Here is a 27971-nt window from a genome sequence, read left to right as displayed (position 1 = left end):
GCAAATGCTAACTTTATTCCTCATTTGTATTTCTTTATGATTAGGTGAAAGATTATTTCCAACTGGCTTTCACAGGGATATTATTTGCCGCATATTTTTCCTTGCAGCACGAATCACAATATAACAAAATATCAGCGTAAAAGAATTTTTAAAGCTGTATTCTAAGATTTGAGTGCTGAAATATTCATGAACCTTCATGAAATGTGCATGGTGAAAACATCTTGTCAATATTTATTTACACGTTCCGGAACCTTATATTATTATTTTGCATCTAGAAGCAACGAAATGGAAACTGTCGCATGAAACATTTAATTAAATACCTACCTTTGATAATAGGGAACCCAGAGGGAAGCTAACCCTTGACCTGCCAAGACAATATACAAATTGGTTCTTTCATGTATAATTTAACAGCACATCAGCCTCGACAATACAGACAATGGATCCTGAATACATCTGACCTGTGTTCTCTTCGCACTACATATCTTCCAGCATTATCTGTAGATGTTATGAGATCGGCCTCTTCCACCTGGTTTCCTGCTGAGACACAGGCCTTCAACCGTGCACTTTCAGGCTGTAAATGCCAAACGTCTATCTGCATTTTGCATATGAAGCTTTTAACGAACCGAGCTCCCCATTCGGAATGAGGCACCCTCTGTAAATCCGGGCCAGTTTGTCCCGTCATGCAGAAATAAGGGCCATGTTCTGGCTTCCACATGAAGTGCATTTTAAGACAGACGTAGACCTATTTTTGTGTCATCATGCGCAGTAAATTATTAAGTCAAATTTCCATCAGCCCACGTAATCGCTTAAAGTCAGAGAATATTTTTGAAGCAGCATTTCTTTAATTTCATGGAAGACTCCTGACAACGTTCTTAACAAAATTAAAAATGCCTATGTTCAGCGTATTTTGATGTACTATTAATCTTCTTTATTAAAGGTGGTCCTGCTTTGCACGTATGGCTTCTGCAAAAGATCAATACAAGACAAACAATCGTCTGTATGAACTCCTCACATTGGAAGCTTGATTAGGGAGGTAGCTGCACTTCTAAGAGTCACATGTAGACCGTTAGTTTATTGCTCAGTGATACAAATGTCTGTCTTGTCAGTATTTGGACGTAGACACCAGTAATTAGTGCTTTGTGTAGATCATGGCCAGATTTACCCACCTCTTGTACCACATTTCATAAATGTGTGTGGGCTGCGTGGGTTCTGATTCTGTGCCTGTGATCGGAAGGTTGCTGGTTCAAATCCCGTTGTTGAGAAAATGATTTTGGAGTGATGTCACCTTTGTGCTTTAAGCAAGGTCCTTAACCCAGTTGCTCGAAGACTGCCTGACCCTGCTCTTTCATTCTGTGTAGCTTTGGATAAAAACTGCCGACCAAATAAATAAAGGAAAAAGAATAAATAAGACTATTGACCTTTTTAACAATTGTTATTTATTATTATTATTATTATTATTATAGTGCTATTACTATTAAGATGTTTTTTTTTATTAAATTAGTTTGAAATGTGCATTACCTCTCCCCCCCCAATAGGCATCAACCAAATATCTCACTTTATAAATACATGGGTGCATTTTCCACATCATCAATGGCTTTAATACAGATGAAACTGATTTTTTTTTAGAAAAAGCTGTGTGCTGTGGACAGTGTCTCATTAAGATAGTGTTGGTCTTTCAAGTTTATTATTTGCTATTTAAAATGGCGCCTTGAAATTGAACCTATTACCCTGTTTACGGACTACATTATTAATAAATATTGCAATTTTTCAAATTAAAACCCGTATTATACTTGGAATTTAGAGTATATCCCGAAAGCATATAATAAAATACTGTTGTAATATGGGCAACCATACACAGCTGTCAACTGTTGCAGCATAGAATACTATTAAAATTAAAGCATTTATTTTCGGTAGCCTTCAATGGATGTTATTGTTGGCACACTGAGGAGTTGAGTTGGTCGTCTGGAAAAGACAAAGTATCGCCGCCCTTGTGGCATATATTTTTATCATTTTCAGGGCTATAAACATGACGATCAGCTCATCAGGTCCCACGCCACTCACTTGGTCAGCCCTTCTGCTATTTCTGTATGTGCCCAGCGGTTCGGACAGACTGTCAGTCGTCAAATGACTGCTTCTCTCCTTTGAGGGCACCATCAGAGCCGCCCGGGCCCTCCGGAGGTTCTGTTACGTAACGGTAAACACTCCAGAGTTTGGCGTCGAGTTGTTCCCGGCGGACCCCCCAGCTGGGTCCGGAGGGGCTGGTGCCCAGCAGGGTGACAGGAGACCCTGTGGATAGACAGCACTCCCCCCAGCACCTAGAAGTGTCTTATCACGTACAGACTGGAAGGGGGTCTGTCAGCAGATGTCTGCTGTTATGTTTTGGCCAGTCCTGTTATTCTGGGTCCTTTACTCAGTCTGCCATGAAGAGTTGTATGTTAAGCTATACAAATAAATATGGGTAAGTGGGTCAAAAAATAGCCATTTTTTTATAGAACCCCAAACCAAAGTAGATATTCAATAGCTTTTGAATACAAAAGTACTGTGTATTGGAATCGTATGGAAAAAATACAAATCTAAGATAATGGACCTCGATTTCTCTGCAACTATAGTTTTATTCTAAAGACAAACATATGGACAGCTATTTTTTTATGAAGTAATTCATGTTTGTGGTTGCTTTAAATTCGGTTTATTCGGCTATTAACTCAAGAGGAGATAAATTAACTGTTAGATTGACCCATCTGGATCCCGCTGCTGTGAGGGAGGCCGGGAGCCGGGAAGGGGTAAATGGGGTGGGGGTTTGCAGCCTTAATTAAATCCAGCTGAAGCAGAGGATTCCAGGGCCCCGTGCGAAGCTGTCAGAACAGAGAATTGACTCCAGACGGAACTACGCAGGACAGGATATGGGGAAGCGTCTATTTTTAAGGGATGGGAGTGATAGGCGTCAGTTAAACACAGTTGATGTATTCCACTCCGGATGTAAGTTAGTGTCCAGGAACATCCAGCTATTCCTCCTGTACCAATCTCATCACTTACTGTACAAGCAACACTCTGATTGTCCTCCACCTTGCAAAGGATATAGTCAAAGTTCATACCTCAAACAGGAAAAGAATCTGAGTTAAACCTGATGCATCTCTTCCGTTACCAAAATGGGAGTGTCTTCATGAAATCACTGGGGAGTTGCACATTTTGGCCAAAAATGATATCCAAAAAATTCTTAACACAGACAAGTAACAACAATGGCAGTGGAGAATGAGATAAAAAAAAAAAGACTGAAAACAATGATTCAATATGGCCCTCATTCCAGTGTTTCCATTGACATTAGACCAGTCCACTGCCTTTCAAATCTGGAACACATGCAACACAGTTGCTGCATATTTTCCAAATATGTTGCTGCAATTCATTTGCAGCCAAGCCAGTGTTCGGATACTGCATGAATGCATCAAACAGTATGAATTTTGTTCAGTCCATGTTCAAAACATCAACTCATTGGCTATAAGTACTTTCTTGCAGAAGGTCAAAACAATCGTTCATTTCCTTGTTTGAGATGTTGTATCTAGCATTATAATAATAATAACTATTTTTTTCAGAGTTGCAACCAGCACAAGCTCTTCCTCTGATGGAGTGATAGCCCTATTCTGACATGTGCAATGAAACGGGAATGATGTCAAGATATTTTCCTGATGTGTCCTGATGAAACGAAACACAAAATCAGCTGCACCGGCTCAGTGGTGTGTCTTCATCCATTTTATTTTGTCTGCTTCCAGCAGAAAAGACGAATGTCGACTGTGAAGCTCTGGAATGAGGATCTGCTTTGCATATGACCTCAATATAACTATGCAGAACCCAGCCAGACAAATTAAAATTGATTAATTCTGAAGCACATATATATTTCATGGCTTCTTTCACAACCTCAGTTAATTTGATATTCTGCTGGAAAAAAGAGGAGGGGCAGTAAGGTAGACAAAAATATGGGCCATCCAAAGCAGTTTGGTAATATTACAGTCTTTGTGAGGAATTCTGGCTTTGGGATTAAGTTGTGCATGACTGTAGTTTATAGACAGTGGAGAAATCAGCCTGCCGTCTCACACCGAATATAAAGCAGGCAGTGTTTATATTTAAAAAGCAGTGTTTACAGTGTGACAGCAATGAGAAAATTAGGTGTGATTGTTAACTTCCTTATGTTGATTTTCGTCATACTCACAATAAAAATCGTACATATCTGTTTTCCTGTAGATATCGTCCTATATGCGTCCAGGTCAGTGATTTGCCGACTGAGATTGCGGGTTTAGTTTGTCAGGGGATTTTGCATAGCAGAAGGTGGCGTAGATAGTCTTTGTAAAAAGTTGGGCTTTTGACACTTGCTGGTACACTCTCTCTCTCTCTGTCTCTGTCTCTCTCTCTCTCTCTCTCTGTGTGTGTGTGTGTGTGTCTGGTCTAGGCATTCATTACATTGTCCCCACAATGTGACCTGTTATTTTGATGTTGTGGAGACCATTTTTTTCCATCCCCACAAGGGGAAATACAATTTTATAAAAATGTGTGACTGCAATGAATAAACTACTTTTTTTGGTTACTTATGGCTAAGGTTAAGGCTGGGGAGGGGTTAAGGTTGTCAATGGTGGGATATGGGTTTTTCATATATAATTAAATGGATGGTTCCCACAAAGATATGAGAACAGGTCTGTGTGTGTGTATGTGTGTGTGTGTGTGTGTGTGTGGGGGGGGAGGGGTTTGCATAGATCACATTTGGGGACCAAAATGTCCCCATAATGCAGTGAAATCTGAAACCTCCTTACTTGTGGGGACACTTCTTCAGGTCCCCATTTGGATAACCTCAGTTTAATAAAAATCTGTGAATGCAATCAAAAAAGTGCCAAGTCTTGTATTTTGGTTGGTTACTTATGGCTAAGGTTAGGGCTGGGTAGGGGTTAAGTGTGCCGTGACTGGGATTAGGGTTTTTCCCATAGAAATGAATGTACATCCCCATTTAGATAGGTAGACTAACTTGTGTGTGTTGTGCATGTCTTACATTGTCGGAATGTAGCCCATTGGGATCCCAGTCTGTCCAACGCCTTACTCTGAATCGAAGGGTATTAATTTGAAGGTCACTAACCCTTAGTTGCTGTAACAGCCTGTACTCTTATGTGAAGACTTTCCATTAGATGTTGGGACATTGCAGGTGGGATCTGCTGCATTCAGGTTGGGTATCGATGTTGGGTGTTCAGGTCCCTTCTTGTGACCGTGTGTCATGTCCAGCTGAACTTGCTCCCGGATGTTTCTGCTTCACAATCACTTCACTTGGGCAGGTCTAGCAGGACAGAAATGTGGAGACCTGACTTGTTGAAAAGGTCTTCAATGGTGTCCATGAAGGTGCTGGACTGACTAACCTCTTCTGTATGACCCCCCCCCCCCCCCCTGCCCCCCCCCATTCTGCTGCCATTGTTTGATGCTGCAGATTAATAATAATAATATAATCGATACTTTATTGATCCCCGTAGGGAAATTGTCTTTACGCCTCCCACAACTTCCTCTTTTTTCTTCATAGCTGCTTAATTATACACCGGTATGTCATCAATGGGTGTGACTCATGTGACTCCTCTAATTGTTATGGGTGTCCCAATACTTTCGTCCATATAGAGTATGAATATAGACTTGTGTGTTGCGGGGGGGTGGGGGGGGGGTGACATGTATATATTACATTGTGAGGACATTTGCTGCCATTTCAGGTTATTTTGACATACATTGTGGGGACCAATATATACAGCTTGTCGTAACTTTAAATTCAATTTTGTCATTTCATTTACATGTGTTAGACTTAATTGTGATTATATATATATATATATATATATATATATATATATATATATATATATATATATATAAACACAGTACAGGCCTTCTCATTTAATGTGTTGTCTTTATTTTCATGACCATTGGTAGATTCTCACTGAAGGCATCAAAACTATGAATGAGCACATGTGGAGTTATGTACTTAACAAAAAAAGGTGACATAACTGAAAACATGTTTTATATTCTAGTTTCTTCAAAATAGCCACCCTTTGCTCTGATTACTGCTTTACACACTCTTGGCATTCTCCCGATGAGCTTCAAGAGGTAGTCACCTGAAATGGTTTTCCAACAGTCTTGAAGGAGTTCCCAGAGATGTTTAGCAAGTGTGCAATGGTCATGAAAATAAAGACAACACATTGAATGAGAAGGTGTGTCCAAACATTTGGCCTGTACTGTATATAAAATCCATGGCAAAGCATGTCAATCCATGAGTTGAGCTGGATCAGATTATTCATTACATGTAAAAGGCATGTACGGTTATTTTATTGCACCCTCTAAAAAGGAAATGAAAAATGCATACGGTCTTGTTTCATCCAATTTACCCTGGTCTGTAACGGTGCACCCAGCAGCCCATAGATCATTAGAATTGTGCGCTACCCCCTTGGGCTTCGCTGCTTCGCCGAGATGACCGGCTTCCTTTATGTAAATTGCGCTTTTTTTTAACATTACATTACAGTCAGCATCCCTGGGAAAGGCTAGATTAAATCGAAAGGGGAATGGGATTCAGGCAGGCATGAAAATAAACAAGGAGCGACCCGGGAAGCGGGGTCGCGCACGGCGCGCCGCAGCGGAGACGCAGCTGAATAACCTGCGGGCTGTGCGTGTGCAGTGTTAAGGAAAATCGCGCTGTGCTCAAAGGTGTGTAATTATGCATTTGTCACCCCCACCTCCATTACGATGCGTCTAGCCAGATTCAAGCCCTTAATTTTCAGGTTATCAGTGAAACTGCTTTGCGCTTTGGGGCAGTTCGGTTTAAACCTGCCGATTTTTGTCAGTGACCATCAGACGTAAAAATAAACAGTAAAAAAGTTAATGTCCTAATCTTTCTCTGAAGTATTTACAACTGAACAAAACCCTTTTAAAAATATTTTCTTCATTTTTTAATTACTTTTTTTTCTAGACCGCATATCTTTCTTGTGTGTAGCAGAGCAGTGACTGAGTGGGTATATGCGCTGCCGCCTCCTGCCTTCAGGGTTGGCGGGTTGAATCGCAGACACGCTTCTCTTTGTTTCTAGCATAGAGTGATGATGCAATTCCATCACAACAGTCAAAAATACTTCCCATTTTCATTTAGATAGTAATGATGTTACAATGATCCCAGGAGCTATGTTGTCGGGGGCTTTATGCCCCTGGTAGGGTCACCCAAGGCAAACAGGTCCTGGGTGAGGAACCAGACGAAGTACGGCTCAAAAACCCCTTTATGATGAGGAAAATCTTGGATTCACGGTTTCCCTTGCCCGGACGCGGGTCACCGGGGCCCCCCCCTGGAGCCAGGCCTGGGGGTGGGGCTCGATGGCGAGCGCCTGGCGGCCAGGCCTACACCCATGGGGCCTGGTCGGGCGCAGCCCGAACAAGGCACGTGGGTCCCCCCTCCAATGGGCTCACCACCCATGGGAGGGGCCATAGGGGTCGGGTGCGAGGTGATCTGGGCGGCGGCCAAAGGCGGGGACCTTGGCGGTCCGATCCTCGGCTGCAGAAGCTGGCTCTAGGGACATGGAATGTCACCTCTCTGATGGGGAAAGAGCCTGAGCTGGTGCGCGAGGTTGTGAAGTTCCGGCTAGATATAGTCGGACTCACCTCGACGCACGGCTTGGGCTCTGGAACCAGTCTCCTTGAGGGGGGTTGGACCCTTTTCCACTCTGGAGTTGCCCGCGGGGAGAGGCGCCGAGCGGGCGTGGGCATACTTATTGCCCCCAGGCTGGGCGCCTGTACGTTGGGGTTTACCGCAGTGGACGAGAGGGTAGCCTCCCTCCGCCTTCGGGTGGGGGGACGGGTCCTGACTGTTGTTTGCGCTTATGCGCCAAACAGCAGTTCGGAATACCCACCCTTTTTGGAGTCCTTGGAAGGGGTGTTGGAGAGCGCTCCTCCTGGGGACTCCCTTGTTCTGCTGGGGGACTTCAATGCTCACGTGGGCAGCGACAGTGAGACCTGGAGGGGCGTGATTGGGAGGAACGGCCCCCCCGATCTGAACCCGAGCGGTGTTTTGTTATTGGACTTCTGTGCTCGTCACGGACTGTCCATAATGAACACCATGTTCAAGCATAAGGGTGTCCATATGTGCACTTGGCACCAGGACACCCTAGGCCGCAGTTCGATGATCGACTTTGTAGTCGTGTCGTCGGACTTGCGGCCGCATGTTTTGGACACTCGGGTGAAGAGAGGGGCGGAGCTGTCAACCGATCACTACCTGGTGGTGGGTTGGCTCCGCTGGTGGGGGAGGAAGCCGGCCAGGCCTGGCAGGCCCAAGCGTATAGTGAGGGTCTGCTGGGAACGTCTGGCGGAATCCCCTGTCAGGGAGAGTTTCAACTCCTACCTCCGGCAGAACTTCTCCCATATCCCGGGGGAGGCGGGGGACATTGAGTCCGAATGGGCCATGTTCCGTGCCTCCATTGTGGAGGCGGCTGACCGGAGCTGCGGCCGCAAGGTGGTCGGTGCCTGTCGCGGCGGTAATCCCCGAACCCGCTGGTGGACACCGGTGGTAAGGGATGCCGTCAAGCTGAAGAAGGAGTCTTATCGGGCCTTTCTGGCCTGTGGGACTCCAGACGCAGCTGACGGCTACCGGCAGGCCAAGCGGAATGCGGCTTTGGCGGTCGCTGAGGCAAAAACTCGGGTGTGGGAGGAGTTTGGTGAGGCCATGGAGAACGACTTCCGGACGGCTTCGAAGAGATTCTGGTCCACCATCCGGCGGCTCCGGGCGGGAAAGCGGTGCAGCATCGACACTATTTATGGTGGGGATGGTGCGCTGCTGACCTCAGCTCGGGACGTTTTGGGTCGGTGGGGGGAGTACTTCGAAGACCTCCTCAATCCCACCGACACGCCTTCCGATATGGAAGCAGAGTGTGGGGACTTGGGGGTGGACTCGCCTATCTCGGGGGTGGAGGTCGCTGAGGTGGTCAAAAAGCTCCTCGGTGGCCGGGCCCCGGGGGTGGACGAGATTCGCCCAGAGTTCCTCAAGGCTCTGGATGCTGCGGGGCTGTCCTGGTTGACACGCATCTGCAGCATCGCGTGGACATCGGGGGCAGTACCTCTGGACTGGCAGACCGGGGTGGTGGTCCCCCTCTTTAAGAAGGGGGACCGGAGGGTGTGCTCCAACTACAGGGGGATCACACTCCTCAGCCTCCCTGGTAAGGTCTATTCGGGGGTCCTGGAAAGGAGGGTCCGCCGGATTGTCGAACCTCGGATTCAGGAGGAGCAGTGTGGTTTTCGCCCTGGCCGTGGAACAGTGGACCAGCTCTATACTCTCAGCAGGGTTCTGGAGGGTTCATGGGAGTTTGCCCGACCAGTCTACATGTGCTTTGTGGACTTGGAAAAGGCATTCGACCGTGTCCCTCGTGGGGTCCTGTGGGGAGTGCTCCGGGAGTATGGGGTACCGGGCTCCCTTTTAAGGGCGGTTCGGTCCCTGTATGACCGGTGCCAGAGTTTGGTCCGCATGGGCGGCAATAAGTCGGACTCGTTTCCGGTGAGGGTTGGACTCCGTCAGGGCTGCCCTTTGTCACCGATTCTGTTCATAGTTTTTATGGACAGAATTTCTAGGCGCAGCCAGGGCGTTGAGGGCGTCCGGTTCGGTGACCTCAGGATTAGGTCTCTGCTTTTTGCGGATGATGTGGTTCTGTTGGCCTCATCGAGCCGTGACCTTCAGCTCTCACTGGAGCAGTTCGCAGCCGAGTGCGAAGCGGCTGGGATGAGAATCAGCACCTCCAAATCCGAGACCATGGTTCTCAGCCGGAAAAGGGTAGAGTGCTCTCTCCGGGTTGGGGATGGGGTCCTCCCCCAAGTGGAGGAGTTTAAGTATCTCGGGATCTTGTTCACGAGTGGGGGAACGATGGAGCGGGAGATCGACAGGCGGATCGGTGCGGCGTCAGCAGTCATGCGGGCTCTGCATCGGTCTGTCATGGTGAAGAGAGAGCTGAGCCAAAAGGCGAAGCTCTCGATTTACCAGTCGATCTACGTTCCTACCCTCACCTATGGTCATGAGCTTTGGGTAGTGACCGAAAGAACGAGATCGCGGGTACAAGCGGCCGAAATGAGTTTCCTCCGCAGGGTGGCTGGGCTCTCCCTTAGAGATAGGGTGAGGAGCTCAGTCATTCGGAGGGGACTCAGAGTAGAGCCGCTGCTCCTCCGCATCGAGAGGAGCCAGATGAGGTGGCTCGGGCATCTGATCAGGATGCCTCCGGGACGTCTCCCTGGGGAGGTATTCCGGGCATGTCCCACTGGGAGGAGGCCCCGCGGAAGACCCAGGACACGCTGGAGAGACTATGTCTCTCGGCTGGCCTGGGAACGCCTCGGGGTCCCCCCAGAGGAGCTAGACGAAGTGGCCGGGGAGAGGGAAGTCTGGGTCTCCCTGCTGAGGCTGCTGCCCCCGCGACCCGACTCCGGATCAAGCGGGAGATGATGGATGGATGGATGGATAGTAATGGACCTGGGGGGGGGGGATTGTACCACCAAATATTTAATTTGGCCTAATTCGTCCTCCCCCAATAATTAGATCTTTGTATATAAATTGTAATTGTATATGAAGTTGTACCCCCTCCCCCCAACATCAAACCCTCTTCTGTGTGCTTACCTGTACAGGATGAGTGTAAATGGATGGATAAATGGATGGATGGATAGATAGATATATTGGTCAGGAGTGGGGAACCTAATCTTAGGAGGTCCGGCGTTGGTGCAGGTTATTGGGACGACCTCTCAATCAGCCAATAATAAAACAGTGGTCCTCAGCTCCAGTCCTGGGGACACACTGTTATTGGCCGATTGAGAGGCCATCCCAAAAACTTGTACCTGCACCGGCTCTCCGTGGATCAGCTTCCCCACCCCTGAGATATTATCTCATGCCTCCACCTTGATGCTGTGTAGTGAAATGTGGCGTTTGCCATAAATGGCCCCCGGTGACCCAGGCCAGCAGTAGCACAGCTGTAGGCCGGTTTCCTCCCAGTGGAGGCAGCCTTCCGGTCAGCCAAACCACGGCGCTGTGGTAGAACGTTGTTTTGTAAGCTCAAATCGATGGCAGGGGAAGCTGTTCCTGCGGCCATGTTACCCAGCTGGATATAAATCATTGGTCATAAACCTACGCAGTGCTTTCCTCACTAATGCCCCCCCACCCCACCCCACCCCACCCTGCCCCAACTTCTCTGTAACTGCGTCTCCCTACCAGAGTCTGTTCAGTTTTTCTGGGGAAGGAAGTGCTTAAAGCTCCATAGATGCAAACTCCCCGCCCACTACCTCCACCGACACCTTCCAGACCCACCAGCCGCTGAAAATCCGCTCTGATTTGCAGCAGTAGGCCGCCCTCGCAAATTGGCCGTTTGCACCGATTAATAATTAAATCGGCAGCACCTGTTTTGTTTGTGTTGCATGCGCCCTGTGTCAGTCTCCGCTAATTAGTGAGTGAATCATCGATATAGTTGAAACCGTGATTAGGCAGTGAGCTCTTCTGTGTGCGATCTTTCTTTGCGGAAGTTTTCATTTCAGATGCACCTGGATCATTTCCTTTGAAATCTCATACTGTTATAATGCATAGAGTATTTATTTTATTGTTTCTCAAAACACCGAAGCCTTTATTTAGAGAATTATCTCTGTATTTATTTCAGAGATGCTTTTTGCAGTTATTGTCAACTTAAATTTTTTTTTTTGTTCCCCGAATTACAATTAAAAGTGGTAATTGTCATTCAAAGGACTTTGTTTAAATTAACATTTAAATGAGAGAGAAAATATGCATATGTTATAACCTGAGCCTACAGAACCCTGGTTCCAGTCTCAAGGCAGGGGTTCCCTGACATGTGACCCAAGTGTGGGGGGAGGGTCTCCCCCAGTCCAAATTCGTGCCCCTGTGCATCTGGCCAAGTTGTGGCACCCCCCTCCTTGGCCCTGCACTGTAAAAATATCCGCAGACATTGGGAACACCGGCATGCATGGCTCTGGCTCTCTCTCTCTCTCTCTCTCTCTCTCCCTCTCTGCCTCCCTCCCTCTCGCTCTCTCTCTCACTCTCTCTCTCTCTCTCAGACATCCCACCCATGTGATCTTGCAGGCTGCCTCTGCTCCAGTCAGACTCCAGCTTTCCAGCCAGTGGAAGCTAATGAGTCTTTGTGTGGTTGGTGAGCAAGTGGGAGAGAGAGAGAGAGAGAGAGTGTGTGTATGTGAGTGTGCGAGAGAGAGGGAGAGAGTGAGACGGAGGGAGAGAGGGAACATACAAGCGAAAGAGAGAGTGAGCTTCAACATGAAACAATAAAGCATATGGCACCAGTACTGGAGTAGGGTCTGGGAAAGTCAAGTTCCCCTAACCCCCTCTCTCTGTCCCTCTCTTTATCCCTTTCTCTCTCTTCCTCATGGCCCCAGACTGCAGGGGTCAGCAGACGTCAGTGGGCTAGAGCAGGATGGGAGTACTTCATTCACGAAGCCCCACCGGTTTTTGCATCGCTTCATTTTGTTTGTCTGTGTGCTTTTTCTGTGTCTCTTCAGTGCTCCACTAAGGAGGCAGAGGAGCTGGAGAGCACCAGCGGGGACAGGGAGACAGGTCAGTGGCCGAGTCCGGGGCTTCCGTGCCGGTCGTTCTGAGCCGGATGGGGCTCACCGGTGCCGGGGGGGGGGGGGGGGGGGTGTAAGTTCGCGCCGCCTGGCTCTGGCACGCATGACTCGGATTCTGCATGTCATGCCAGCGGCCGTTGACTCGCGGGGAGGGGAAGACCCTCCCTTACCCTTGGCTGCAAACGCAGTGCTCTTTTTCCGCCCAAAGGGGGTGCTGTGCCTGGGTTGCACGTCGCGATTCGCCTTCAGGGAAAACGGGGCATTTCGGCTTCCTGTTTCTGCACAATTGTCTTTTCTCATCACCGGAATTTCTCTCGCCCTGCCGCCACCTCCTCGTGGCTCTCTGGAATCAGGAGACAAAGGGAGAGCTGCATGGCTCCTGCAGAATAACGAGCACCCCCCCCCCCCCCCCAGCCACCCACCCACCCTGGCTGCCTGGTAAACCGTGAAGCAGCAGAGTCTCCTGTCATTACATACTGTACTATGTATATGATGTCATGCCAGCTCATGGTGTTCCAGGTCCCAGGCTTTGATTATGGTTGGGGGGGAGGAGGGGGGGGGCAGCTGTAAGGAGGTCGTACAGCTTTTTTACTGCCAAGAAATCAGATGCAGCTCCAGAACTGTTTGAAGGCAGATTTTATCTTCTGGAAGCAGGTATTTTATTGCTGGTTCTCATTTTGGCTGCCCGGCCCTAGAAACAGTAAAACAGATTCTTGTGTGTGTGTGTGTGTCTGTGTGTGTGTGTGTGTGTGTGTGTGTGTGTGTGTGTGGTGTGTGTGTGTGTGTGGATTATGTTTATATTACTTTGTGGGAACCAAATGTCCCCCATAATATAATACAAACATGTTATTAAGATCCGTGAATAATGCAGTCAGAAAACCAAAAATGCCAAAAGTCTTGTATTTTATTTGGTTACTTATGGTTACGGTTCGGGATGGGTGGGGGTTACTCCATAGAGTCCCCACAAAGATATAATCACAAACCTGTGTGTGTGCTTGCTTGCTTTCTCAAGCATCAGATCTTAACCCCCCTTAACCCAACACGAGAAATGAATCGATATCTAAACATCAGTTAGCACCATAGCTTCTAAAGTTGTGGTGGCCATTATCGAATCTTATGACAGTTTAAGAGCTGCTTAGATGAAAAATTTAGTAATATATAATGGGCTTTTGTTTTCATTAGTACGCCGCAGTACAATCGCTGGGATGTGCTTTAGATATAAAGGTGTGCATGTGCTTAGTGGGCCATAGAATTAGCTTTAGATATGAAATCACTAATGGTACAAGTGTAGTAGAATCTCCATGGAAACCACTTTGGGTATCAAAGCTGGGTGCAGCATCTGCTATGGGCTAAGAACATGAATGGGCTTTCAACAAGGGGGAACTAATTATGATGATTTTTAAGGAGATGGAATTGCAGTGTGTCCAGAAGATGAACTAAACCTGACTTATTTGCCCCGGCTCTGTCCATCGTTTATCCTGGAAGAGGTGTGTACACTTCCAGGGGTCAGAGGTCAAGTGTGTGTCATAAGGTAGACCATGGAAAGAGTGGCCAGTTGCTTTTGTTAAGGAGGGCATCAATATGTATGAGTGACAAAGGAAACAGAGTTCACACACACACACACACACACACACGCACAACTCCAGGCAGATTTAGGAAAACAGGGTTGCATTTGTATTACGGTGGTATAATTTTGAATGGGAGCATAAATTTGGAAAACAACAGGACTGTAAGTTACACAGCATATTACACCGTATATTAGTCTGTGTGGTTCTGTTTCTGTTCATTTCCCAGTATAATCCTTTGCTGGGAGCATTGTGGGGTCTATTTTTGTCATCTAGCTTTTGTTTATTTGACATTTCTTTTTGATATAGACTGTGCCGTCAGTTAGGATGGGAGGGAGCACATAATGAAGAGGGTGGTTTTTTTCCCCTTGGACGGCTGATTCCATGTTTCCTGGCAGACTTGATAACTCCGTTAGCTGACAATGGGTTGAGAAGAACGCCTCCCCCCCGACTCCCTTTTGGGCAGTGACGGGGGTGGTGTGTGCACCTCCCACCACCCACGCGATCCGCTGGCACCGAGTCTGAAGCAATGCTCGCATCTGCATTCAGCTGATAGCGCTGCAGCTCGGGCTACGGCTGAAGAAACACCCCCCTAAATGGAAGTCTGGGACCGAGTCGCTTTGCCAGATGCCGACAAGTTAAACCTCATCTGCCCCCCCCTCCAATCTGCTTCAAAAGGAACCCAAAGGAGAGCCAGCCAGGCTCCACAGACCCGGCCCCCCCCAAAGCCTCTCGGCGCATCCATTTCATCCCAGCAGCGTCTGTTTAGACGCCTGGGCAAAATTTCGTCGCAGTTTTATTTAAGATAAACCTTCGTATCCTGACGAAGTAAAATGAGGCCCATCAGAGTATTGCCTCAAATATAGCATTCCTCTACCTGTCTGCTGTTTTTAACCTTTAACTTCAAATCAAAATGAGATTCGAGCTTTTGATTCTCAAGCAGCAAAAGGCTTCTGCAGAATACAGGCTCTTGCTTTCGCACCTGTAGTTTTTGTGTACGGCTTCTGACGCTAAATTCTAAATTGGAATTTTAAAATCAGTGCGACAGAACTGCTGTTTCCCAGCATCGCCTGTGGTCCAGTTACCAGATAGAAATGGGAAGGCTGTAGGGAGGACCATAGAGGCGCAACATTTCCGAAAGCCCAGACGCTACGGTTGGGGCGGGGGTGGTGTTGGGCTTCGCGTCCTAAATCCGTTGCACTGCTAATGAGGCGATACCGCCGTATGGGTGAGGTCCAGCTCCCGCTGCTTGGCTCAAGACCACCTGCCTCCACCGCAACATCTGGACTGTGGATCTGAGGCAGATCAAACGGGCGCCGCATCTCTCTCTCTCTCTCTCTCTCTCTCTCTCATTCTCTTTGAGCAGCCCTTTTATAAATGCACGCACTGTTTACTGGGGACTTACCGCCGCGTCAGCAGGCTGAGATGCGGGCTTTCCCACGTCTCTGCCCTGAACCCACTCCGGCAGCATGCCGGGTTAATTAGGTTATTTACACATCGATGTGGATGTTTCTTCTTGCATCGCTAGTGTCACCCAAGGGCGTAGGACAGAGTTTGATATTGTGAGGGACATAGCGTCATAATTTAAATGCAAAGGTCTATTTATTGGGGGGTGGGGAGGGAAGGCAATGAAGCCAAATTCAATACTGGGGGTTACTGCCCCCCCCCCCGGTTCCTACAGCTGTGGCATCAGCATGCATGCATGTGTTTAACGTGTGTGTGTGTGTTTGTGTCCTGGAATCAAAATTCCAGGCACACCGTGTTCAGGCAGCCCACTCCCATCTTCTGCAGGGAGAGAAATGTAATTAATTTTTAAGTCAACGGTTATTTTCAATCAAGAGACACACTGCAGCGTTGTCAGCTCAGATGAATGGCCGCGTTGCACAACCTCCGGTGAGAGTTTCCGAATCCAGTGACAGGTTTTAATGTTTGACTGATTTTTATAAAATTCCCCTAGTGAGCATATAAACAAACGTGCCATCAATTCATCAAATCGAACAGGGCTGCTGTTGGTGACTTGGGGGGGGAGGAATTGAGCGATTAGTGTCCCCTTCCCACCTATGAGGAGTTTTTTAGCATGTCGCTAAATTTGGGAGCCAGCAGTAGGTGCAGTGCCGGGTCACTGGTGAAGTCCCTCGTTCTGTTCCAGGTGCGGACTCGCCACCATGAGCGGCATACTGAAGCGTAAATTTGAGGAGGTGGAGGCCTCCTCCCCCTGCTCCTCACCGCGGGAGTCCGACGACGACGCCTCCAGCAGCGAGAGCGGCGAGAGCGGTGACAGCGTCAATCCGTCCGCCTCCAGCCACTTTACCCGTAAGTTACACCACCCTCTACCATATTTTTGTCCCTCCCTGCTTAGCAAGCATCACGTTCTTGTCAAAATCGCTAACACCGAATTATCTTTTCACTGTAAACATTAGCAACAGTAACACCTTCAACAATATGACTGTTTTTGCTAGCTTGACAGTAAATACTCGATAGACGATTTAAGATGGGGTTAATTTTATCAGTAAATTAGGTAAGAGCTAAAATTTAAGGAATGATTTTCACAGTGGCGTGGTAAGAGAGATAAGGGCCAGTCTGCGAGGAGCCCCCTGTTTATACAGAGCGGGAAAGCTTGCGAGACTGACTCCTGTTTTGGAGACACCTGAGTGAGCAGCGGCAAGCGGAGCGACAGCCCATAACGATAAACGAGTGCTCTGCCAACAGGAGGCCTCGGACTTTTCTAGAAGCACCTCGGCTGAGTGAGCCGATTGTTCCGCTGCGGCCCATTAAATGGAAGCGTCCGTCAAGTCCCTGCAGGGTTAAAGGAGTCACGTCTCCCACGCTCGAACAAGACAGCCCGTCACCGTCTGATGTGCTTTGATCTTTGGGTCGTGGCCCAGGGGCAACTCCCGACCCCACTCCCCGTCTTCCCAGTGGCTCACGGTTTTGTTGTCAAAAGTGCATCCTAGCATCCAGAATGCACCACAGACTCGTTGGCATGTCCTGCAGGGATTGTGGCGAGGAGGGTATCTCAGCACCCACGCAAACTAGAGGGTAGATGAGAACAGTGTCGATGTTTCAACTGTCCTCCAGTTAATTCTTGCCCTTCTCCAAAGATCACAGCTCCTCCCACTGATATTTCATTCCTCGCTTTCACTCTCTAATCTTACTGGTCATTCACCTCGCGGTAGTTTTTCTGCAAGCATTGCAGAAGATTCAGTTTTTTGTTTTTATATAAATCTAGTTCAGTATAGCCAGGCGTTCCCCAGAAGCTTAGACTGGTTGTGTAGGTGGACACTGGGAAAAAAAAAATGTGTTTTCTAGAGTTTCTCGTGAATATAGCCGAACAGATTTTATTTTATTTTTTTTACAGTAGCTTGTGTTGGCAGTGACTCTTTTTTCATCTCCAATTTTGGGAGACTGTAATGAAACCAATGTTATGCTATAAACTTTGCACCTGGCCAAGTACCCATGCATACATAACTCAATAATCATACTTCTCTGGCCGCAGTATTCAACCATTTCAAGGCGCAGACGGATGAGGGATGTGGTTTGATTGTTTCTGTTAGTCAGACACACATACTCTTCAAATTCAGATTTAAAGTTATGCTGTTGGGATCTGATTCCATCCTTAAAATTGTTTTCTGATGTCAGTTCTTTGGAAAGAAATACGAAGAACATGTTTTTCTCCGATTATAATGTGTTATAGCATGTAAATATGTGTTATGAATTGTGATGGACTGGCATCGCATTCTGAGTCTTCCCTGGGTAAGGATCTTCTCAAGTTCTTGGGATCCATTCCAAGCTTGCCGTTATTCCATATCGGATAATCACTTATGGAAAATCAATGTACTTTAGCATATATATATATATATATATATATATATATATATATATATATATATATATAGTTTATAATACCTGCGATGGGTTGGCCCCCCGTCCTCTGTTGTTCCCTGCCTCGTGCCCATTGCTTCTGGGATAGGTTCCGGACCCCCCACGACCCAGTAGGATAAGCGGTTTGGAAAATGGAAGGATGGATGGATAGTTTATAATATAAAGTCTACTAAGTGAAGCTTGGGTATGACACCAGAGCTGTTATGCTTTTGTATATTAATGTACAGATGGTGAACTTAGCGATAGAATTGCTAATGTTTTTCAAAGGTACAGCAATAGTGATGATGTCAGAGTTGAACCATTACTGGAGCCTCCTGGCGGTTCCTGTCAGCAGGGCGACTTGCGGGAGCGTCGTGTCTGTGGGGACGAACATCGCCCTTGTGGCATGGGGCACATCTTCAGCTGTCTGGAACAGATGGTTGGCAATTTGTCCTACATCAGGGGGAGGCTCGTTGAAAACCTGTTCAGAGTTCTCACGATCCAAATTAGAACCAGGACGATTTTGTTTTGAACTATTCCCCCCCCCGCCCCCCCCTAGAGGATGCTACTGAAAGGTAACATTTAGGCGCATTGAGAGGTGGGGTGTCTGTAATGACATATTATATCTTCTTGCACTGCATATGGTGCGTCCAAAAAAGGGTCCTCAAAAAGGTCTCGGGGGGGGGGGGGGGGTGAAACTGTCTTCATATTTTTTTTTATTGACTCATAAAGCAAATAGCCATGTTGTAGGGAGAGTGAGGTCAATTTGTGCAGCTATCAAGCTGTGGAGCAGAATATCAGTGTCAGACCAAGGAAGGGCTGACAGCCAATTAAATTGAGCAGTCATGCTTTTAGAAACAAATGGTACATTGCGTGCATTATTCTAACCACTATAATACATCCATCCGTCCATCAATCTTTTATAACTGCTCATCCACCACAGGGTGGTGGGGAGCCTGGAGTCGATCCCGGGAATCCTGGTGCGCCATGCAGGGTGCACCCTGGGAGAGGCGCCAGTCCGTAGCAGAGTGCACATACTCTCGTGCACCGCGGGTGATCCGTAGATGCCAATTAGCCTTCATGCCAGAGGAAGGCGGTGCACGCTCTGGAATAGCAGGCAAACTCCATACACGCATAGCGCTGGATTCAAATTCCCAACCCTGGAGGTATACATGCCACATAATTTAATTAACCATAATTTAGTTTGGTGGACCAGAAGGTTACTGGTTCAGATCCCAGGGTTGGCAGAGTGCAATACCACTGGACCCTTGACCAAGACCTCTGACCCTGCTTTTCCCAAAAAAAATAAATAAATAGTACACTGCCTTGGAGTAAAGCATCTGTTTAATAATTGTAAACAAATGAATGAAATTAATATACTAGTCTTGTTCCTTCCATACAACTGTTGTCCTATATTACAACAGTTAAAATCTTTGGGGAGACTCAGAGCTACAGACACCTCTGCTTGTGGGTTCAAATCTCGCCCCAGCTTTCTGCATGGTATTTGTAATGCTCTTTCTGCGTCGTGCAGACTCACAGTATAATTCTCTGTGTTCTTTCCATAATCCAAAGACACAAACCAAGAATTGGTAGCTGGTTACTCTAAATTGCCCAGTGTGTGTGCGCACCATTCCCTGGATTGGCAGAGGTTCTAAGGCAGGGGCAGTCAATTGGTGGACCAGATCCAGACCGAAACAGTTTAATCAATGCTAATCTACAACCCACCCCCCCCCCTCCCCCAGAAGTTCAGAAATTTTAATCTTGTGCATCCTGGAATTGACTCCATGTTCTCTGTGTCTTTGTACTGGATAAGCGGTTGGAGGATGCACTGATGGATTAAAAAAAAAACAAACCTGTTGTAAGCAACACTGGTTTTAGCCTAGACCAGTTGATATTAAATGACGGCATGACGCAGTGACGGCGAGAGTAGGAGGACGATGAGTTCGACCAGCGTCTTTCCTCTGCCGATCCCAGCTGCCTCCATACTGAAGAGGGAGAAGCGGATGAGGACCAGGAGCGTGCACTTCGAGAAGGTGACGGTCTACTACTTCACCCGGAGACAAGGCTTCACCAGCGTGCCCAGTCAGGGTGGCAGCTCCCTGGGCATGTCCAGCCGGCATTGCGGCGTGCGCCAGTACACCCTGGGCGAGTTCGCCCTGGAGCAGGAGAGGATCCACCGGGACATGCTGCGTGACCACCTGAAGGAGGAGAAGCTGAACACCGTAAAACTTAAGGTACGGGAACACCGTGATCTGCAGATCTCCAGTGTTAACAACGCAAGGTTTAATAGTCCAGAAACATGGAGGTGTCATGTCAGTAAGTGTTTATAGACGACCGCTTTCAGTGTCTGTCAATTGTCATATCAATACTGTGATTCGTATCACATGAACGAAAGGTAGACGGTTGTTGTCAAAGTTATTTTTACGCTGTTATGTTGTCTGTGTGCGAATTTGGTAACACTCTACCTAAGGGGGTACAACTAATGTAGTATTTAGTTTTCAGTTCTGCGATAATTAACCGCAAAGTACGTGTGTTAGTTCCATACTGATCTCATGTTCGGTCATCATTAATGAATTGTGAATCTCGGTATTTTATCTCAAGCAGTTACCGTATTGGTTAATATATCTGTTAATTCTGTAAACCATTGTGAACTACTGAAGGAACAAATGAGTAACGCGTGTGACATACTTATCTCAAGCTTATTCATCCTTAATGAATCATGATTCAATATTTATTGCACAGCTGCTATATTTGATATCTGTTTATCTGTTAATTCTATAAACTTTTGTGAAGGAACAAGTAATGAATAACACAAGTGAAAAGTGAAAGTTTTTTCATTATTAATGAATCATAAAGCATAATTTATCTGAAATACCTACTATATTTCTTCATAATTTGTACTTGTGTAGGAACTGAATTACTATGAAGTATTTGTGCTTCATCAAGCAAAGTGTTACTGTGAATTCTTTTGGATCTGACCGGACCAAATCCACCCATTTCAGTTGACCAAGAACGGTACCGTGGAGTCTGACGAGGCCAGCGTGCTCACGGTGGACGACATCTCCGACGACGACATCGACCTGGACAACACGGAGGTGGACGAGTACTTCTTCCTGCAGCCACTCACCACCAAGAAGCGCCGGGCCCTGCTGAGAGCCTCGGGAGTCAAGAAGATCGACGTGGAGGAGAAGCACGAGCTGCGGGCCATCCGCGTCTCCAGGGAGGACTGCGGCTGCGACTGCAGGATCTTCTGCGACCCGGAGACGTGCGCCTGCAGCATGGCGGGGATCAAGTGCCAGGTAGACGGAGCCGGATGGGCTGCTGCTACCAAGCAGCCCACACATCTACCCATCATGCATTGCTCGCAAGGACAATGCTGAAATCCATGCGTTCTGCAATCCGTGACTAGTGCATGAGCTCACTATGCTATATGAATTGCACATTAATTGTACACTGCTAGTAAAAAAAAGATTAGCTCCTTGTGACTGAATGTTTAATAATGTTATGTATGTTTTTCACTTCTTGATGCAGAAATAATTTCAGCTTTTCTTTAATAAGCTCCGATTTAATCGTTCACCATCACGCTGAGATCAGAGTGAAGGCCACATCGTTTAATCATTAATTACACTGGGAGAATTATGGTGCATGCGCTTGATGAACGAGTGTCTCATGTAGGTTCTGACGTTTGGTCTTTTGGTCCTAGGTGGACCGCATGTCTTTTCCGTGCGGCTGTACGAAGGAGGGCTGCAGCAACGCGGCAGGAAGGATCGAGTTCAACCCCATTAGGGTACGGACTCATTTCCTGCACACCATTATGAAGCTGGAGCTGGAGAAGAGCAGGGAGCAACAACAGGCCTCGACCGCTAACGGCGGTTACCATGGAGAGGCCAACATGCACAGCAGCGCTCTGGTACCAGCCCAGCACGGTCTGGAATATTCCCTAGCGGACACCGTTCCTCAGACAGCGATCATGCACCTCCAGGCGGCCGAGGAGATGGACGAGCCCATAGAGGATGAGGAGGAAGAGGAGGAGGAGGATGATGAGGAGGAGGAGGACGATGAGGATGAGGAAGATGATGCCAGCAGCTTGTGCAGTGGCCTCACCGACTCCAGCACTCAGAGCTTGGCTGCCAGCGACTCTGAAGAAGAGGATGACGAAGAAGACAAGTCGGACAGTTTTGAGGACACCTCCATCATGTCTCCAGGGTCCCACAGTGAAGCTGGACCTCTGTCCTCTGTGTTGTGTTACTCTGATGGTGCAATGGTACAAGATAACCACACCAATGGCAACTGTTATTTTAGCAGCACTCCACCAGAGTATTATCAGCTGGAAACCGCAAACACTGCGTCCATCAATGCGACGCCCAACCCCACCAGCGAGTCCTATGGCGAGGTCTCTCCGTTCCAAGACGGGGTCGCCAACGGCAACGGAAATTTCAACGCAGCTTCAGAGCAGTACCCAGACTACAACGGGCAGCCTGAGGAACCCTATGCCAGTCATTTCGGCTTGGCAAACGGCACCTCCACAGTCATTGTCCGCTCTCCCGATCAGGAGGACAACGTGCGGCCAGGTGGGGTGTATCGCCAGCAGCCAGGAGGTCGTGCCCAGATGGAGTTTCAAAACTATTTGAACAATAATTCCCAGGAGCGCTATGTCAGCAATGGGAATTGCTTCGTGGCTGAGAAGGTAAAAGAGGTTGCCAGTGGCATGAATGAAGTCCCACCTCTACCAGACAGCAGACAGAACCCTGCAATACTAGAGAGTTTCCCCCAGGTTGCACCAGTGTAACATACCTCATATGTTAAGGATTTTTTTGTCATTTTTATTATAATTTTTTAAAGCCATAATGGTCCATTTAATGAATTGGTAGTTATGAGATTAAACAACTGCGGTATAAGGAGAAACTTGGCTTTTGCTTAAGGTTTTTATTTTGTATTTTAATTAAAAGGGGAATGATTTCATTATTCATACTTTTGTCCATTTCAAATCGAGTTTATAATGAAGGGACTATATAGTCAAACTGTCCCGTTTTTAAGTTTTTAAAGTTCCGTTACATTTTTATTTAATATATGACACCGAAAGACCATTAAGTGTAAGCTTTAGGCCTGTGCAATGTAAGTAACTTGTAAAATCAAGGTCAATGTTCTAGTTTCCATCAGATATAGTGAGATCTTTTATATACGTCCATGTCGAGTGTAGGGAAAAAAATTACTCTGTGCTGTTTATTTACGGAGTTATTAAGTGTATGTAAAATTATAAATGTTTTGATAATTAAAAGCATGTTATTTTTCATCTGTCTAGCATTAATGGCAAAACTGACAAAAGGGGTTTAAAAATCTATTCAGAAATTGTAAGCTATATCAGTTTGGTGTACGAGCAGTATTTTGTGTCGTTACATACGTGCTTTTTTATTCTTGTATATGCATGATAGTCCAGGCTTAAAGACATATTTTTTTATGTTTAATGTCCTCTGCTTTTGGCTCAATTTCCAGAAGCACAAGCTGATCCGAGTCGTCCATGGCCTCATGTAAATCGAATCCGCATTTGAATTTGCACTTTTTAGACTTAATTCAATTCGGAGAAGGGGTAGTCGGCATGTAAATGTCTTAATTGCCAATACTTGAACAATGATAGACAGACATCAGTAGGCTACTTTATTTTTGCATCGAGTTATCGGTATATTTTACACACTTTCGCATTTATTAAGATCACAAGCAACGGTTTAATTTGAAACTTTTCTTTCTGAAGGCATACTTGATGAAGAGGGAGAAATGATCTCAAATTTGACATTTCTCTGGAGGTTAAGATTAGCGTATCCTATACTTACAGGGATTTCCTATTGTAGCACTTTGATATACATTTAATACTATCTTTATGAAGTGTTGCACCTTATGGTTTTCAATTGGATATGTTTGGATATGTTTAAAAAGGCATGGGCCTATATACTTGAGAATGTAAGTGCAAGAAAGCTCGCAAAATGCTGTCAATAATTCTGTCTGAAAAGGTCTGATGTATAAGACCTTAGTTCCTTCCAGAAGCAGTACTGTGATGTTTAATAGATGTACGAGAACCACAAACATGAGGGTGACTGGTAGCAGGTCCAGTGGCAAAGGTGGTCATGTGATCATGCAATACCTACATGTGGTCATGCCATACAGGATTTCAGAAAGGAGGCGGAGCCAAGCTAAACAGAAATGCTTGTTTTCAACTGTAGATCTTTCTATTGTTCTATAAATGCTTCTTTGCAATGAGAGCTTTAGATGTAAATGGGAGAAAGTATTTATATTAAAATGAAAAAATCTATTCCTTGTGCAATAGCATTTACAAAAGAGTGCAATGGATTTGCTTTATTGTGTTTACAATGGCTTCTACTTCAATACTTTTACATTACGACTAATTTTTTAAATATCACGACCTATAAGATAATGAAACGACAGTTGAATATATTATATGATGATGCCATACATTCATAGTCTATATTAAATTTGACACTTAAACGGATTTTGTAGAAATACACGTAATTGACTTTAGAAAGCACTCAGAGTCTGACAATCCTCGAGTAATAGTATATTTGTATGTAACGAGTATGACACCCTGGTTATCTCATACCTTTGTGAAGTCACAGGATACGAAACAGCTTCGTAGATGGATAATCGGATTTCAGAAGGAAAATCGTTGAATGCTCCATCAAATCAGATTGAACGAAATGTTAATATTAAAACGATAATTCGACTCGGGAGACGGCAATAGTGAGAACAGCTTGTAGAGAACAGATGTATTACTTTTTGCATAAGCATAAATGTTGTCAAAATCAATAGAGTTTGCTAACAGATAAAGAATAAACGGATTGCGGAAAGGTCCGATGTCCATCGACGCTATAGTTCGTCAAACCCACTCCCCACTCTCACTGGACCCTGGTCTTTTATTCTGGCAATGTTCCAGCGGCACAGAGCTCTCGGGTGCGCGCTGTACTGCTGGAACGCGCGTGAGCCGCACTGACGCTGCATCCAAGTCTGTGTTGCTCTGCTGTACTGACGATTCCCCCCCCCTGTATTTATTATGAATGATGCCGAAATGTGTATTTATTGTGATTTATTGCAACAGTCTGTATTGATAAAAGGTCCGTTTTCAATATTTCAATATTCCTTATAGTGAGTTTTTTTCACGCTCTGTGTTTTATGTGCCTGTTTCGTTAATGCAGCTTTTCAATGAAAACTGGTATATATATAATTTTTTTTGCACAAATAATTCTTAGCTAGATTTTATAAATTTTGTTTTGGTTTTTAATCACTTGTTCAAAGCCAAAATATCGTGGTTTACTTTTTGTTTTTCCACTAATGAGACTTTGAAATAAAGAATTCCATTTGTTACATTTCACGTTTAGTGGTGCAGAATGTAACATTTGACAGATGTTAGCTACGTTTAATCCCGATCACTTGTGCACCTCAAACTTTCGTGCCTCAAGCCTGAAAAGATAAAATTGAAAAAGTTAAATTGAAGACCATGTTGTTCTCACTCGCAAATTGGAAGTACTCTTTAAAGACAAACACACTGCGTTGCTTGTGTGTTAACTTGTGAGCTAAGGGCAACAACACAGTCTGTGTCAAGAAACACCGAACTTTGATTTTATGCTCAAAATAAGCTCGAGGATAATTTTACCATTAATTTGAATTTAACATAATATTGAAAATTTAAAATAATTTAAAATTTTAAAGTCTACAGATTGATCCTGGAATTTTTTTTCTGAATTCTGTTTTTTTTTGGTCTGGAAATCTTTCGTTTCAAAAGATTTACTACAACAAAGCTTAGTTATGATTCAGAGTCATCAGATACGTGATTTTGCCCTTTTCCCATACAGCTTCAATGTTTTCTACAACAATGACGTATTATCAGGTGTCACTACATTAACAAAGGGTTTATCTAATATATCAGCACCTCTCTTATCTAGAAATAAGTTAGCCTTGGCTAATGTCATGGCGAAGTATTCACATACTTTATACAAACAGTCTTATATAAAAGCAGACTTTATTAGCAAGTTTTAATGTTAATCGATGGGAGTGTAATATACTGCCACAGGTTTAAAGCAAACTGTAGCTGCATATCGAGAGGAACAGGTTGGATACCTTAACGGCTCTGTCATAGAAACCTGTTGAAAAGTGAAACGATTTACTAGGGTCAGATAAATATCGTCATTCATATACTGGCCTCTTTGAACACCTGTCCAAGCAAGTGTCCAATGGCAGTCCAACTGGGGCCAGAATGAAACATTCTCACCTATAAAATACCATCAAACCGAGAGCAGGCATAAAAGTGTTTATTTTTGTTTAACTTACTCAGTTCGGGTCATTGTTAGAAAGAGTCCTTTCAAGCAGTCAAGTCCCAAAAATGTTTAAAGATTTAATGAGAGCAGAGTGACCTAAAAGTTAATATCATGGAGCACAAAAAAAGAATCTAAGTGGAAAATAGCCAGCAAGAAAAATCTCTGGGGATCTAGGAGCTGGCAGAAATTCCTGACATACTACACCGTTTCATGAGGAAAACCCAACACGAAGCATATTTGGCGAGCCTCTTTTTACGATATCCATTATTTATTTTCCCCAATAAAAAGGAAAAAAAAAACACCATCTTAAATTCCTCACATTTTTTCTGAAAATTGAATCAAATTCAGGCCTGCGTTTAACGGATTAAAATGTCAGGGGTGTTATACCAAAAACAAACACTGGATGGTGCCCTCATGTGCCGTAACTCGATTGGGAATCATAATTATATTTTTACCTGACAAAAAGGAGCGACCTCCCTTTTTCAGTAACACATACTTCTCAAACAGCTGGCGCCAAAGTGGTTCAAATCGCTCAATAAGGAAAGAACAAAGACTGAAAATATTTGGAATGGCTAAGGAACTCTCTGCTTATGGGAATCCTTATCCAGTCCTAGAAGAAAGCCAGACTCTCTGTTACCTTGGATTGGTGGCACGCAAGAACCTGGTCACTATGGGTGCTTGTATACTTCTCCTGGATAGTATTGATGGTGCTCCTCACCTTGGCCCAAATTCTTGGATTGGATTTTAACCAGAACTTTAAAGCTAAAGCTTGCAGAGAGAGATGGTACATGTCAGTGGACAATAAACCAGCATTCAGAGTATATTGACTAGTACTCCTCCTGTTGACCAAGCAGCTACATGGAACGGTCTGTAGGTAACCTCTCCTTAATCCAGTGTTTCCATCTCCTGGGGATTTCAGTTGAGAAGTGAAGGTGCAGTCAAGTGGCCATACTGCATGTAAAAGTAGCAGATATGATTTGGTAAATTTGCCTGAAGTGGACAGTACCATGTCTCCCATAGTAAGGAGGTGACTTCCCCCTTCAGATCGAATTCTGATGCCATCTTGAAATGGTGTTTTTCCCCTACTGTTGTACATGGGAGGGTCAAGGCTGCCTTCTGGTTTCAGCAGGGCCTTCAAGCAGGTTTAATATGGATGATACTGCAAAAAAGAGAGAACAATCTTCCATGCTTCTTCCTGGAAGGAGGTGGGCACGAGTCGGCACCATTTCCCATCTTTCGCACTCTTCCACAACGGGCAGAAAATACTTTTATATAAAACAGGAGGAATTCAAATCATGTGGATGTTGCAAGTGAGGACGAAGACCAGCTTTCCATGTGTCCCACGTTAAGCCGTTTCGTAGCGATTACTGGATGTAGCGCGTTGACCCGTGACGGCTTCTTCTCAGCTTTAGGGAATCAGTATCATGCCAGCATCTCTCAGCTCATCCTGCCACATTCGCCACCGTCCGACACCAGCCGCTCAGTCACGGGCAAAAAGCTGACGCGTGAGGATACTAAAAATACAGCAGAGGAAAGTGCTGGGTGGGACTGGCTCTGGGTGAAATCACTCTACAAGTCGGCAAGGCTTGGTATATTCCGAGCAGGGATTGGTCCACGAAGATTGCCAAATCCA

General features: G+C 45.7%; 1 protein-coding gene across 3 annotated transcripts in view; it reads left to right on the top strand.

Moving 5' to 3' along the window:
• csrnp3 (cysteine-serine-rich nuclear protein 3) overlaps nucleotides 1-25158 on the top strand; it is a 33974-nt gene extending 8816 nt beyond the window's left edge. Inside the window, exons 3-7 of one of the 3 annotated variants that reach the window (XM_049015405.1) lie at nucleotides 12526-12580; nucleotides 16306-16469; nucleotides 19992-20251; nucleotides 21020-21316; nucleotides 21721-25158. In XM_049015405.1, the coding sequence (XP_048871362.1) occupies nucleotides 16322-16469; nucleotides 19992-20251; nucleotides 21020-21316; nucleotides 21721-22806 (1791 nt within the window). In that variant the 5' untranslated portion in view covers nucleotides 12526-12580; nucleotides 16306-16321 and the 3' untranslated portion in view covers nucleotides 22807-25158. Of the gene's footprint in view, nucleotides 1-12402; nucleotides 12581-16305; nucleotides 16470-19991; nucleotides 20252-21019; nucleotides 21317-21720 lie in introns of all 3 variants that reach the window. The other 2 variants (XM_049015415.1, XM_049015423.1) reach the window with 2 other exon arrangements.
• The last annotated feature ends 2813 nt before the right edge of the window (nucleotides 25159-27971 follow it).

The sequence above is a fragment of the Brienomyrus brachyistius genome, chromosome 1 (genome assembly GCF_023856365.1).
Source record: "Brienomyrus brachyistius isolate T26 chromosome 1, BBRACH_0.4, whole genome shotgun sequence".
NCBI lineage: Eukaryota > Metazoa > Chordata > Actinopteri > Osteoglossiformes > Mormyridae > Brienomyrus > Brienomyrus brachyistius.
This window is presented reverse-complemented; position numbering and strand designations above follow the sequence as displayed.